At 35.1% G+C, this 13,323-nt stretch overlaps 1 protein-coding gene and 1 pseudogene across 1 annotated transcript; both read left to right on the forward strand.

The window, feature by feature from the left end:
* The first annotated feature begins 3,652 nt into the window (after nt 1–3,652).
* LOC133805766 (uncharacterized) lies at nt 3,653–5,883 on the forward strand. Its single transcript, XM_062243924.1, has 3 exons — nt 3,653–3,676; nt 5,004–5,112; nt 5,600–5,883. Exons 1-3 carry the CDS (start codon nt 3,653–3,655, stop codon nt 5,866–5,868), a joined length of 402 nt encoding a protein of 133 aa, XP_062099908.1. The 3' UTR covers nt 5,869–5,883.
* A 63-nt stretch (nt 5,884–5,946) lies between these two features.
* On the forward strand, nt 5,947–11,683 carry LOC133805769 (7-dehydrocholesterol reductase-like; annotated as a pseudogene).
* The last annotated feature ends 1,640 nt before the right edge of the window (nt 11,684–13,323 follow it).

A 13,323-nucleotide genomic window follows, 5' to 3' on the forward strand; every position in this document is an offset into this window, starting at 1 on the left:
CCGCGACCCTCAAGGTTAAGTCGCGACCCACCCCTGGCACCAAGACAGGGGGCTCTCTGTCTTGGGGGCGCGTTGCGGCCTTTTGGGGCAGGTCGCGACCCGCCTGTCTTCCTTGTGCCAGGTTGGGTTTTAATGAGTTTTAGGCGTGGGTTTTCGATTTTCAAGGCTCGGGATCGAATCTACTAACCGTTTTAGTAGGATTTGAGGTCCCGGGATCTGGGTTTTAGTCCATGAACCTTTTATTATTCATTTTATTGATGGGATTTCAGATTTGGTTATGATTAGGTGACTGCTAAGGGCCTAAGGACAGGATCGTTCTCAAGGGTCGTTCTCTATTTATTTTACGCTCAAGTTTGAGGTAAGAAAACTGCACTGAGTATGTGACATGCATGGTTATTGATGAGACATGTTGAGTGCTCTATATATGGACATTGGTTGCATTGTAAATGCCTGACAGCATTGCTTACTTGTAAATGGCACTGACTTATTAATAAGAAACAACAATAGTGTTTAGTACTGGTCGGGAAGCTCTGACTTATCAGTCATGATCGACAATAGTACTGAGCGTTGGTCATATGGAATTGACTTATGCGTTAAAGAACGACATTAGCGTTCTGATCGCAGGACGAAATGATTAGATCTAATCAACATGAGCATTAAATTCTTGACCGACCTATTGGTCGAAGAAAACTAAAGCGCTTGGCTAGTCTAAGGCTAGTTAATCATAGTCAGGGCCAAAAGGCTCAGGTGACTAGAACGTCACATGGCTTAGGGCGTAGGTCCCCAGAGAGACTTATTAATCATCTATTCAAGGTGCAGGTCCCCAGAGAGACTTATTAGTCATCTATTCAGGGTGTAGGACCCGAGAGAGACTCATTAGTCATCTGATTAGGGCTGAAGCCCCAGAATGATTACATGATCATTTATTTATATTGTTTACATGCAGTAATAAGTTTTCTTGCTGGGCCTTGGCTCACGGGTGCTATGTGGAGCAGGTAAAGGGAAAGAAAAGCTCACCCAGCCTTGAGTGGAGAGCTTAGGTGGCGACGTGTACATATGCGGCACGGCCAAGGTGTTTCTTAGGGGAACTAGGGTTTAACCCTATTTTTGCCGCTTAGGTCGACGGATTGTAACTTTTGAACTGTAATAACCATTTTGGATTGTAAATAACTTTATAAACACTTTTATGGGATCCCATGTATAGTTTAATGTTTTAAATAAAATATATCCATTCCTTTTGACCGAGATTTTCACTTTGGCCCATTAATAACACTTAGATGCACATTGATGACCTAATGACTCGTTTAGCGAGTTAAGCACTATTTAAAGTACACAGTGTGACAGTTTTGGCTAACCAGGGCGTTATAGTAGGACATCTTAGTAGATGTACTTTGTATAAAATTGTTATACATGAACCAGATCCAATATGTTATTAATAATTAATAATATTGTTTTCTTTATAACTATTAATTTGTAGCACACCAAAATTTTATTAATTTATGTGCTTTATTTTATTATTAATTGTTAATTGTTAGAAATTTATTTTTAATTGTTTGAATTGTTTGGTAGAAATTATGTGAATTTAAATTTTTTAATTGTTTTATTTAATTATTTTAATTTGTAAGTTCATGAGTTTTGGTTGTGTGCACCAAAGTGCATGGTTAGTAAAGATGCACTTGAGCACTTGTGTATGTGTATGTGCATGGTATGCATGGTGAGCATGCAATAGACTACCATGTGTATTCCCATTTTATTTATTTTAATTAAATGAAGAAATAAGAAAATTAAGTGGTAATGATTTGTAGCAATTTTGGGAAAGTTAGAAATTTGGGTAATGAAGTGTGAAAGACTTGAGTTGGCCGAGTATGAGAGATAGAGTGGGAGAGGGAGAGTGCTCGATCAAAGGCAAGGGGGAGTGTATAAGAAAGTTTCCATTTTGTACACAAAATCAATCAAGCCATAGTTGGAAATTTCATGAATTATGGGAGAGGGAATCAAGGAGATTAGAATTGGGACTTACCCTTTTCCCACTAGCTAGGGTTCGACCACTAGGCCCTCTATAAAAACAAAGAGAGCATGAGTGTTCTCATTTTGGCTTGATGGCTGCCGTGTGCATAGAGGAGGAAGAGAGGGCTCGTGAGAAGATGAGAGAAAGAAGAGAACAAAAGAAGAAGGAAAGAGAAGGGAAGTAGGGTTTTGAATCCTTAGGGTGAGTTCTTGATTCATGGTGTTATATATTTATATTATTTTTTTAGTTTCTACTCCTTCTTGAATCTAAGAGTACTTTGTTGTGCTTTTTTTTTTTTTTTATGTGTGGTTTGAAATCCCTAAGGGGTGTGATCAAGGGTGGTGGCCATTTTGAGTATTGATTTCTATCAAAGGAGGTAGTAAATCTCTAGCATTGCTATTCTTTTGTTAAGTATTTTGTTATTGATTGTTGTTTGATTTGGATTCCCTATGTGTGTTGATGGTTGTTTGTATTCTTGTAGGGAGCCTAGGCGTGTATGGCTCTATGGTTGGGTGTGTGTTTGTGACTAGGTGTGTATGGCTTTATGGTTGGGTGTGTGTTTGTGACTAGGTGTGTATGGATGTGCAGACAATGCATGTGCAGTTTTTTCTTCTGTTTATTTTGATTTTCTATAAACCTGCTCATGTTATTGGAAAAATAGGAACATGCTAGGGTTCATGTGGATGCTGAATAAGATTATTGGTATTATTTTCATGACTTGTTGTTCATGTAGGTTTCGACCTAGGGTGTTCTAAAGGGATTACAAGTTGTGTTGGTTTCTTAATGATTAATTGTAAAACCAGTGGATTATGAGCACATTACAATTTGTGGTATTTCTCTTGTTAAGGTGCCATGGGTTTCGATCATATGTCTTGTTGTAGGCTTAGGGTTTCTTTTATTTTGTTGTTTATTTGCTCCTTATAAGCATGATTATTTGAGGTATTTTATCCTATAAGGGAAGCATGATTTAGTTGTGTATGTTGTGTGTTATTTTAGTAGTGTATTTGGCCTAGGCATTGTTTTTATGTAAATTGTTGTTTTAATCATAGTTACATTATTGGTGCATGCTAATTGAATATAGGGATGTTAGATTAAAATTAATCTACATGCATAGCAATCCTAATGCGGAATAAACAAATTGTTACATAAAATTTAGAGGATCGTATATGTGTACCTCCATCTATTGCTATTGACAACCTTGATCTATAAGCTTTAGATCTACAAAAGAAGAGAAATTAGAACGAGTACACGGACTTCCAAGCTCTCACTAACACTTTAGATGGAGTTACTGAATTTCTGAATGAGTAGCGAGCTTGGGGACCGGTACTCTATATTTATAGAGTGAGACATTCCATCAGAGTCTCTGCCACAGATTGAGATATTCTCTCAATTAGTTGAGATATGCAAAATCGGGTAACAATAAAATTGGGTAACAAATAATGTTGACCATTAATTAGAATATTTGTCAATAAATAAAATATTGACTTTGTTATATTAAATGAATTTAAATTAATTAGTTGTAACATAATTGATTTTATATACCATATAAATAAATATTCTAACATTCTCCCACTTGGTTGGCATTTAATTAAAGTATAACTTAAGTCCAGCGATTATCCCTATTAGATAACAAACACATGAATCATGACGATAGGTCCTCTTTTTATGGTGAGTATTATCTTCCATGTATTACAATATATTTATTACATAACAATGTACTTTATGTGGCTATGTACTTAAACGAATAAACCCTTTGTTTATTCTGGTCTTATGAAGGTAAAATGTTCTCAAATAAAATTAAGACGCGCATAAATATGAGAAAACATAAAAACAAGAGTTTCCTTGATAATAACTTTAGTTTGTACAATAAATTTACATAAGGGAACCAAGTCCCATGTTCACTACATGATGCTTAAGGTGGCAAGCCTTTCGTCATAGGATCGACATTCAGTGCTAATGTGTTGAATGACCACTTTATTTTCTTTAACACGTTCTCTCATGGCTAAGTACTTTATGTTGATGTGATTGCTTCGACTACCACTTTTGTTGTTCTTAGCCACGAATACAACAGCTGAATTATCACAAAACATTCTCAATGGCTTAGATATGGAGTCTACAACTCAAAGGCCTAAAATGAAACTCTTTATCCATACACCATGGCGTGTAGCCTCAAAACATGAAACGAACTCGGCTTCCATAGTAGAAGTAGCAATCAAGGCCTGTTTGTTACTCCTCCATGATATAGCTCCACCGACAAACATAAACACGTAACCAGAGGTTGATTTAGATGAATCAGTACAACCAGCAAAGTCTGAATCTGAGTAGCCAACTACTTCCAGGTTGTTGGTTCGTCTGAACATGAGTTTGTAATCCTTAGTACCCTGAAGGTACCTCATAATTTTCTTTGCAGCTTTCCAGTGGTCTAACCTCGAGTTACTCTGAAATCTTCCTAGCATTCCGACAGCAAAGGCAATGTTAGGTCTTGTGTACACTTGAACATACATTAAGCTTCCAACGACAGAAGCATATGGGATGTTCTTCATTTCTTCCTTTTCAAAATCATTCACTACAACAATATTGAGTATATATTACATTAAAGAATAGCATATTTTTAAAAATGCTATTATTAATGGGGGATTAAAATTAACACGGAACTGATGAATAGTGGGGATTAAATTTTTTGGCGCCATATGACTAAAATCCCAGGCGGCAAAATGAATTTATGCCAAAATTCCCTTTCTCTCAGATTTTCTCAAGCCTTTCTCTCAGCCTCTATCTCTCACTCACGAAGTCTCTCCGCCCTCAACTCATCTCTGCCTCCGCCCTCACGAAGTCTCTCCGCCCTCACCGAAGTCTCTGCCTCACGAAGACAACTTTCCAGAGTCGCGTCTCTCTGCCTCTCCGTCTGGACAGTTGTTGTGTTCACCGATCGCCTCAGCGACTAGGAGTCTCTTTCACTCTCTTCCGATCGTGGCTGGTATTGCTCTGCTATTAGTCAATCGACGAGGATTTCTCCGACCTTGAACTTTTGCAGTTCTTTCGTATCCAAGGTCTCGACAAGTCTGGCAATCAGATTTTTCGCATCGTCGGAAAGTACTTTCCCGGTAAAATCCGAATCTCTCTACTCAAAAGTTTTTTTTTTTGGTTCGTAACTTGATTTTGATACGAGGGTTCTGTTTGTTTTATTGGTAGTGTTCTTTTTAAACCCTCTATTTAGTTAATATCGGTATTTTTGTTGATTTTGCTCGTATTGTTTTGAAATTGGAGGAAAAATTTGTAGCAGATATTTGATGTTAGTTCTCTTTCACATGCTAATTCCTAGTTTTGTATTTTGGTATGGCGTTAGTATTTGAATTTTGTAAAAAAATTGGATAAATTTTCTAGATTTAATGAAGTTTTGGGAAGAGAAAATTCAGCGCATGATTCTATCATAAATTTGTATACTTTCATAATAATAACCAGAAATTATTGATATCTTATTCAGAGCAATGTGAATGGTGGGGGATTTTACTTGAAGAAGTAATTTTTATATTATGACCTTTTAAACCATTCTGAGTGGATTACCGGTTGTGTTATGTTGTTCGTTTGCAGCTCCAATTGTGAGCGCAGATCGTTTGAAGAGGTATATTGTTCAAAAGCTATGCAGTGAATTGCCTGAAGGGCCATTCTCCATTGTTTACATGCATAGTACTGTCCAGAAAGAGGATAACTCCCCTGGGATCACTATCTTGAGGTGGATTTATGAAGACCTTCCTTCTGATTTCAAAGACAGGCTTCAATTTGTCTACTTTGTTCATCCTGGGCTTCGCTCGCAGCTTGTATTTGCTACCCTCGGGCGATTCTTCCTAAGTGGAGGGTGAGTGATTTTATGATTTTTTTTAACCCAAAATTCTAACCAGGTTGTTTGGAGTAGTAATTTTCTGTAGTTTTGCTTGATCATGGTTGTTTTAAAAGTTATGATATCATTTGCTTGGTATTCCAGTGTCGAATTTCATTTTTGATTCAATTAGAAACGTTTAGGAGAATTTAAATCCTGCACCACTCGCCCACCCAATAACTTTAGTGTAGAATTTATGAGTCTAGTATGGTCCAAGCAATGTCTCCTGACACAATCTTGAAATTGTTTGAATTTTAAACTATGGTTGTTCTTCCTTCTTTTGATTCTTTCCTTTGCAATTTTTTGCATCAATAACGCAAGCATTGTCTTCCATTCCAATCAAACCTTGTAATGTTAAAATAAAAATAGCATCTGGGGCTTGCTGCAATCAGTAGCTCTATCGTTATTTAACTATCCTTCTGTTTCAAATAACTGAATCCCAAATCTATGTTTACCCTGTCACGGTATATTTATATATACTGAATCTCAAGTAGTTTGTGATGTTGCTTCTCGAATAAATTTGATACACACAATTAATACCGAGTGATGATAAGTTTCTCAGCATGATTTAAAAGCATAATATGCAGGTGTTTGTGCTGATGTATTACACATGTTTGCATTAATATTGTTTTCTTCTCCTTTAATCCTTTTTGTAGTCTGTATTGGAAGATCAAGTCCGTGAGTCGTTTGCAGTACCTTTGGGATGATGTAAAGAAGGAAGACATTGAAATTCCCGAATTTGTGAAATCTCATGATGATGTTCTGGAACACAGACCACTAACAGATTATGGTATTGAACCAGACCCTCTTCACTTAACTGAGGTTCCTGCCATGGCTTGCTCATATGGGAGATATGAAGAGAGATGGGCATCAAGACATGATATGTCCTAGTTTAGCTAATGCATTTCAGTCCAAGTTAAGGCCTTACTAAAAGGTAAATGTTAAAGTTATAATACAACACTAGCATTGTACATATTTATCCTTTTGTGTTCTTCACCTTATTATTCTTATTAGTAATTTGAACTGGCGATCAGAACCTGTATATTGTTTTGGACATCTTTACCTTTAGTAGACCGGCCATGTTGATTGGTTGTGTGTAAAAAATAAGTGTTTATTAGGCACATGGAATCTTGAACCAGAAGATGATGAACCTAGATCAAAGAGACTAGTAGTAGGAGCTTGAAGAATAACATTTCATTATCAAACTGAAATTGCTGTATTTTACTGTATTGTCAAATTATTGGTGCTATACTGTTGATTATGAAGGACAACATGTTTTATTGTTATTTTTTTAAACTTGTTAATAGTGAATTTGTTCATGTATTTACATAATTATGTACCAAAACTGTGTGTGATTACGCAAACCTTTTCGTACGACATTGAAGCCTCTAGTTAAGGAAAATTTACATATATGCTATATATATTTTGTATATAGACAAATGATATTTATAATGGATAAAATTATTTACAAAGGTACGACACTGAAATTAATAATTACAAAATTTACAGTTTCGATTTAGCATAAAATATAACACTCATTGATTTTTTTTGCTAAATTTAGCATAAAATTTACAGATTGCACTGAAGATAGTATAAGTCTCTCCATGTATATACAACCTTTGACTTTCTTTTTTTGCTATACATTTTGTTATAGTTTTATGTAATTTATTTTTTTATTATTATTTTTTAACGATTGCAATTGATGTATATTTGTTTATTAGATGAATTATTGTTTTCTAGATTATTGTATAAACTACAAACCTCATAATTATAATATACGTGTGCTTAACAAGTTTAACTTATGAATACTAAACATGTAACTCTAAAACATAATATAATTAGAAATGTGTTTTAAGGGCCATAGCCTCCAACTCTAGCTCGTACCACAAGCTGGATATTTTTGAGACTCTTTCTTTCTGTTTTAAGGGCCATGTGGCACCGTCTTCCACTGATTCTGGCTCGTCTGGGAACATCATAATTGATTTCTATTGGGTAAGTGTGATTCTTCTGGGATTTCTGCTTTTCTTGTTTATTAAATTTGGGATGTGGTAAATTAGAAAAAAACTGTAATGAGATAAGGTTGTGAAGGTACATGTAAATTTAGGATTGTCGACTAGGTTTTTGGAGTGTGACATTCTTTGTAAGGATAATTCACCTATCAGTTGTTCTTAAGTCTTATTCAAGGGCTTTGTGCTATCACATGTAAATACTATTAGAAATCACAATAGTTCTCTGCTTGATTTCTTCTTCTTTTTTATTTATCTAGTTTTTTAATTTAAATAATCATAATAATAAAATTAGCACAAGTCTTGGCACCACTTGTCAACTGTCAAAAGGACTTTGAGTGGATTTTTGGTGGTGGTGGTTGTTACTTGTTTCTGTTAGTTTTTTGTTGTTGTCATTTTTACTATTTCAATTTTGCTAGAGAGTATGTGCTTTGTAGCAGCTTAAACTCTGCTGGGTTACTAAGTGTATGCGGTCATTATTGAAATTTTCCCAAACCATAACTTTTGAATATCCTTTCGAATTTCGATTGTCTTTTTGCAGGGTATGGAACTCTATCCTCGCATTGGTAAAAACTTCGACATTAAAGTTTTTACAAATTGCAGATTTGGAATGATGTCTTGGGCAGTTCTAGCTGTAACCTATTGCATAAAGCAGGTAGCGTCTATGGGATAGTTGTGAATTATGCCTAATTATGTCAGTAATTCAGCATCACTTTGTTTATGTCCATGGTGTTGGTTGATGTGCCAGTTGCAATATGAATTGCATTTTAGGTTTGAAACTTGGCTCGCTTACAATTTGAAATATGTGGCAGCAGTGTAGCCATTTGATTGTGTGAACTTAGACTGTTAAAATTTTATTAACGAATCTGAGTTGCTTTGCCACAAAATCTCTACAATCCATTTCCAGCGGCCAATCATTTTCCCTCTTGTTCAAGGATTGTTTCTCTGTATAATTCATTTGAACAAAAAGAACACTTAATCTTACTTTACTGTGTGCCCGTGCAACTGGCCTGGTGGTTATTTCTTACCTCTAAATCAGACCCGACCTTCCTGTTTTACACTTCTACAACAGATTGCTTTGTGGACACACTCTTTAGCTCTTTTGCTAGTATTTAACGTCTATCTTTTTTCTTTTTACCAGTATGAAGTGAACGGCAAAGTGGCTGATTCAATGCTTGTTAATACCATATTGATGCTAGTGTATGTTACTAAGTTTTTTTGGTGGGAAGCTGGATACTGGAGCACAATGGATATTGCACATGATCGAGGTTCTACATCCTTTTATTTTAACTTTCCATCCTTGTTATCCATTATTTTATTAAACATCATTTTGGCAATAATCTTCTGGATGGTTTGATATTTTGGAACATGTACAAATTTAGATGTCTTATTATTTTTTTGAATGCATACTAAGCATAACTTATATTTATGAATTAAGTGAGATAGAAATAAGATAACTCGTCTTCTATGAAGTCATCATCATTAAAGTCTCTTACTTTCGTTACCATTCGAAGATTATAGTTACTTCCCCTTTAACCTTTTCCATCTATTGCTGTATTTGATCCCAATTACTTGGATTGGCTACCATGACGTTGCAAATTCTTGGCCTTAATTTTAGCAGATAAATTGTTTCTACTACCTAATTTTTCACTGTGATTAGAAGAGACCAAATAATTATTAAACAAATGTTCTTGTAGTGCTGAATTAACTATTGCTTCTTTCCCGTTCTTTTGGTTTGTTCATACTTTCTCTCATTTGGATCATTGTACCTATCATTTTGACAGCTGGTTTTTATATTTGCTGGGGATGCCTTGTATGGGTGCCTTCTATATATACTTCTCCTGGCATGTACCTGGTCAATCATCCTGTACACCTTGGAACTCAGGTATAAAGTTTTCTATTCTAAGTTTATTTGGTCAATAAAATGTAATATTACTGCTTTCGTTCAGGAACAGTTCCAAAATGTTTTTCAACCTTTTCAAAATGTGAACACTTTTCTGCATTACTAGAGAGTAGGAAACTATAGCAATGGCTATGTAGATACCTTGGTGGGATTCAAACTTTAGACCTTATGGAAGCAAACCACATGTCTTCCCATTTGAGCTAAATCCCCTTGGTATACACCAGTAATATTATTATTAGCTTGTAAAAGCTGTATATTGGCAATTTGATTCTAGATTTGAGTTAGAAGCTGCAAATCTATTCTACCAGCCAAATGCAAAAGTTGAATGCTTGTAACTTTGTTTGTAAGCTGCCAAGCCCATGAGATGAGCGTAGACTTGATTTTTTTTGCAACCAACCATACTTTCTTTTCTGTCCTATTTCCCCATTGTCCCTATTAAATTAATTCTTAATTTTAGTTGTCTACTTTGCTTTGTCACAGTTGGCACTCTACATCCTAGTAGCAGGCATTCTTTGCATATACATCAACTACGACTGTGATAGGCAAAGGCAAGAGTTTCACAGAACAAATGGCAAAGCTTTGGTTTGGGGTAAAGCTCCATCAAAGGTATATGGTTCTCTGAAACTCGTTATTTGGTTCTCATTATACATACAATTTTCTGTATATCTGCTGCTAAATCCTGCATAATTCTTCCCTTTCTGTTTCACAGATAACTGCCACTTACACTACCACAACTGGGGAAACAAAAAGCAGCATTCTTTTAACTTCGGGATGGTACGTTTTCAGGCTCTGCCATGTAAATATGAACTAACTGGATTTTTTTTTCTTCTTGGTTATGAATGCGGGGGGGGGGGGGGGGGTGAGCATGCTGTTGTTGGCCTACTTGCTCCAACAGGATGTTGGAAACCTTGAAATGGGTACACTATGTATATAAAATGAGCATTCTAACCATGTGGATGGTTTGGTTTTCTGATAGAGGGTGCTTTCTTCTTCTATTTCTATGAGCCATTGTCCTAATTTGTCAAATGCTAAAATTCTAAAAACAAAGTTCTCTGGTTCACGCAGGTGGGGATTAGCTCGGCATTTCCACTATGTCCCAGAAATATTAGCTGCATTTTTCTGGACTGTTCCAGCTCTTTTTAACCACGTAAGTAATTTTCCTTCTGGGGTTTAGATTTGTTTATGTTGTTAGAAGTTGTGTTTGAATTGAATCACTTTTGTCCTGCAGGCTTTACCCTAATTTTATGTGGTGTTTCTTACAATCCTTCTCCTCGACCGGGCGAAAAGGGATGATGATCGGTGCCGATCCAAGTAAGCAAACACAATCTCATCATTTGTTTATGAAAAATTATGTCCCTTAAAAATTGCAAAGGTAAACCTTCCAAATTTAGTTTTTCAAATAGATCCCGAAGTTGAGGTAATTCATTAGTTAAAACTTACCTTACGAGTGCTACTAGTTTATTTGCTTGTATGGGAGAGACAAACTCTGATCATGTTAGTGGTTTCTGGTCCAACAGGTGTAGACAATTTACAAACCGATGCCAGTGTAGAGAAAAATAAATAAGTAGACGAAATGAATAATGGTTTGCGCGTTTTCATACAGATAAAGGCATAAAGTCTTGACATGTGATTGTTATTGTAGGTATGGAAAATACTGGAAATCGTACTGCGAGAAGGTTCGGTACAGGGTCATCCCCGGAATTTACTGAGAAAATGTTGCACAAGTGTTTGTTCTATGTTGAGAATGGCATGTATATTCAGCCTTTCCAAATTAAATGATGGCAGGCTGGTATCATGTTGTTGTTATTGTTGTTTTTGTAATGGTCAACTTTATGGATGTTGTATTTCTCTCATCTTCAATGACCAAAAACTTTTCTTGTTTAGGAAAATTACTATAAAGTTTTGTTTCTATTTTTCATTTTTGAAGTAAAAATTGTTCAAGATTATAAAACTTTATTATGTTATGCTTTCAAACTTAAGTTAGAACTAAGATCTCATGAAGTAGACACATTTATGGTTTGAATTAGTTATTGTTTAATGTAATACTTATGGTTTATCAATCTATTGAGAATTACATTTTATGATTAATTTTGAATTTTTTTATCAAAATACAATAATGAAAATCTTTTAATTTAAAAAAAACCATATAAGTATACTTATCAAAATAAAATTTAAAATTTTATTACTATATGTTATGATTTAAAAGCATATTATAAGCGTAAAAAATCGTTATGGTTTATATAATATAACAAACTAAAAATGTTATCAAAATAATCAAATGTAACAGTTGAAAAGTGTTATGAAAAAAATACAAGATTAAACTTCAAATTTATAATCAAAAACTCTATCTAAATGTTATTATTTGAATATTATAGCATCTAAAAATGTGTTATTGAATAGTTTAAGATAACACCGAACATAACATTCAAAAAATGTTATAGAAAAGACTGGACTTTTAATAACATGGGCTACGTTAGCATTTTCAGAAGTGCTATCAATAGTCCCAGATAGCACTTTTTAAGTGTTATGAATACTGTTTTTTCTTGTAGTGATTCTTTGGACACTGGCTCAAATTTAATTTATCACCCTTAACAATAGGAACAACACTTGGTCAAACAATCTTTCATTTGAAATCTCTCTAAAATTTTGTTAATGTAGGTTTCTTGAGACAGACCTAAGATACCTTTGAATCTATCTCGATGGATCTTAATGCCAATGACATAAGACGCATTACCCATATCCTTCATCTCAAAGTTCTTTGAGAGAAATTTCTTAACCTCATATAGCATGCCCTTATCATTGGTTGCAAGAAGAATATCGTCCACATATAAAACAGGAAAACAAATCTTACTTCCACTAACCTTCTGTTATATACATTGATCCATGACATTCTCTTCAAATTCAAAGGAAGAGATGACATCATGGAATTTTAAATACCATTGGCGGGACACTTGTTTTAAACCATAAATAGACTTATTAAGCTTGCACACCAAATGATCACCATCACTAGAGGAGAATCTTTCTGGTTGTTTCATGTATACCTCCTCCTCTAGGTCACCATTTAGGAAAGCAGTTTTCACATCCATCTGCTGCAGCTCTAAATCGAAATGAGCAACTAATGCCAGGATAACTCTAAGGGAATCTTTCTTTGATACTGGAGAAAAGGTCTCTGTGTAGTAAATTCCTTCTTTTTGAGTGAACCCTTTAGGAACGAGTCTCACTTTGTGTCTCTCAATGTTGCCTAATGAGTCTTTCTTTGTTTTGAAGACCCATTTACACCCAATAGCCCTCGCCCATTAGGCAACTCAACAAGATCCCAAACTCCGTTGCTCTTCATAGAATTCATTTCTTCATTCATGGAATTGTACCACAATTCTGATTCTTTTCTATTCATAGTTTGTGAAATGGTTTCTGGATCATTTTCGGCTCCTTTATTGTAGTCAGATTCTTGCAAATACACAACGTAGACACTAGGTATCGCCGATTTTATTGTCCTAGTGGATCTTCTTAAGGCTACACCAGTAGACTT

This window comes from Humulus lupulus, chromosome X, assembly GCF_963169125.1.
Source record: "Humulus lupulus chromosome X, drHumLupu1.1, whole genome shotgun sequence".
In the NCBI taxonomy this organism is placed as follows: domain Eukaryota; kingdom Viridiplantae; phylum Streptophyta; class Magnoliopsida; order Rosales; family Cannabaceae; genus Humulus; species Humulus lupulus.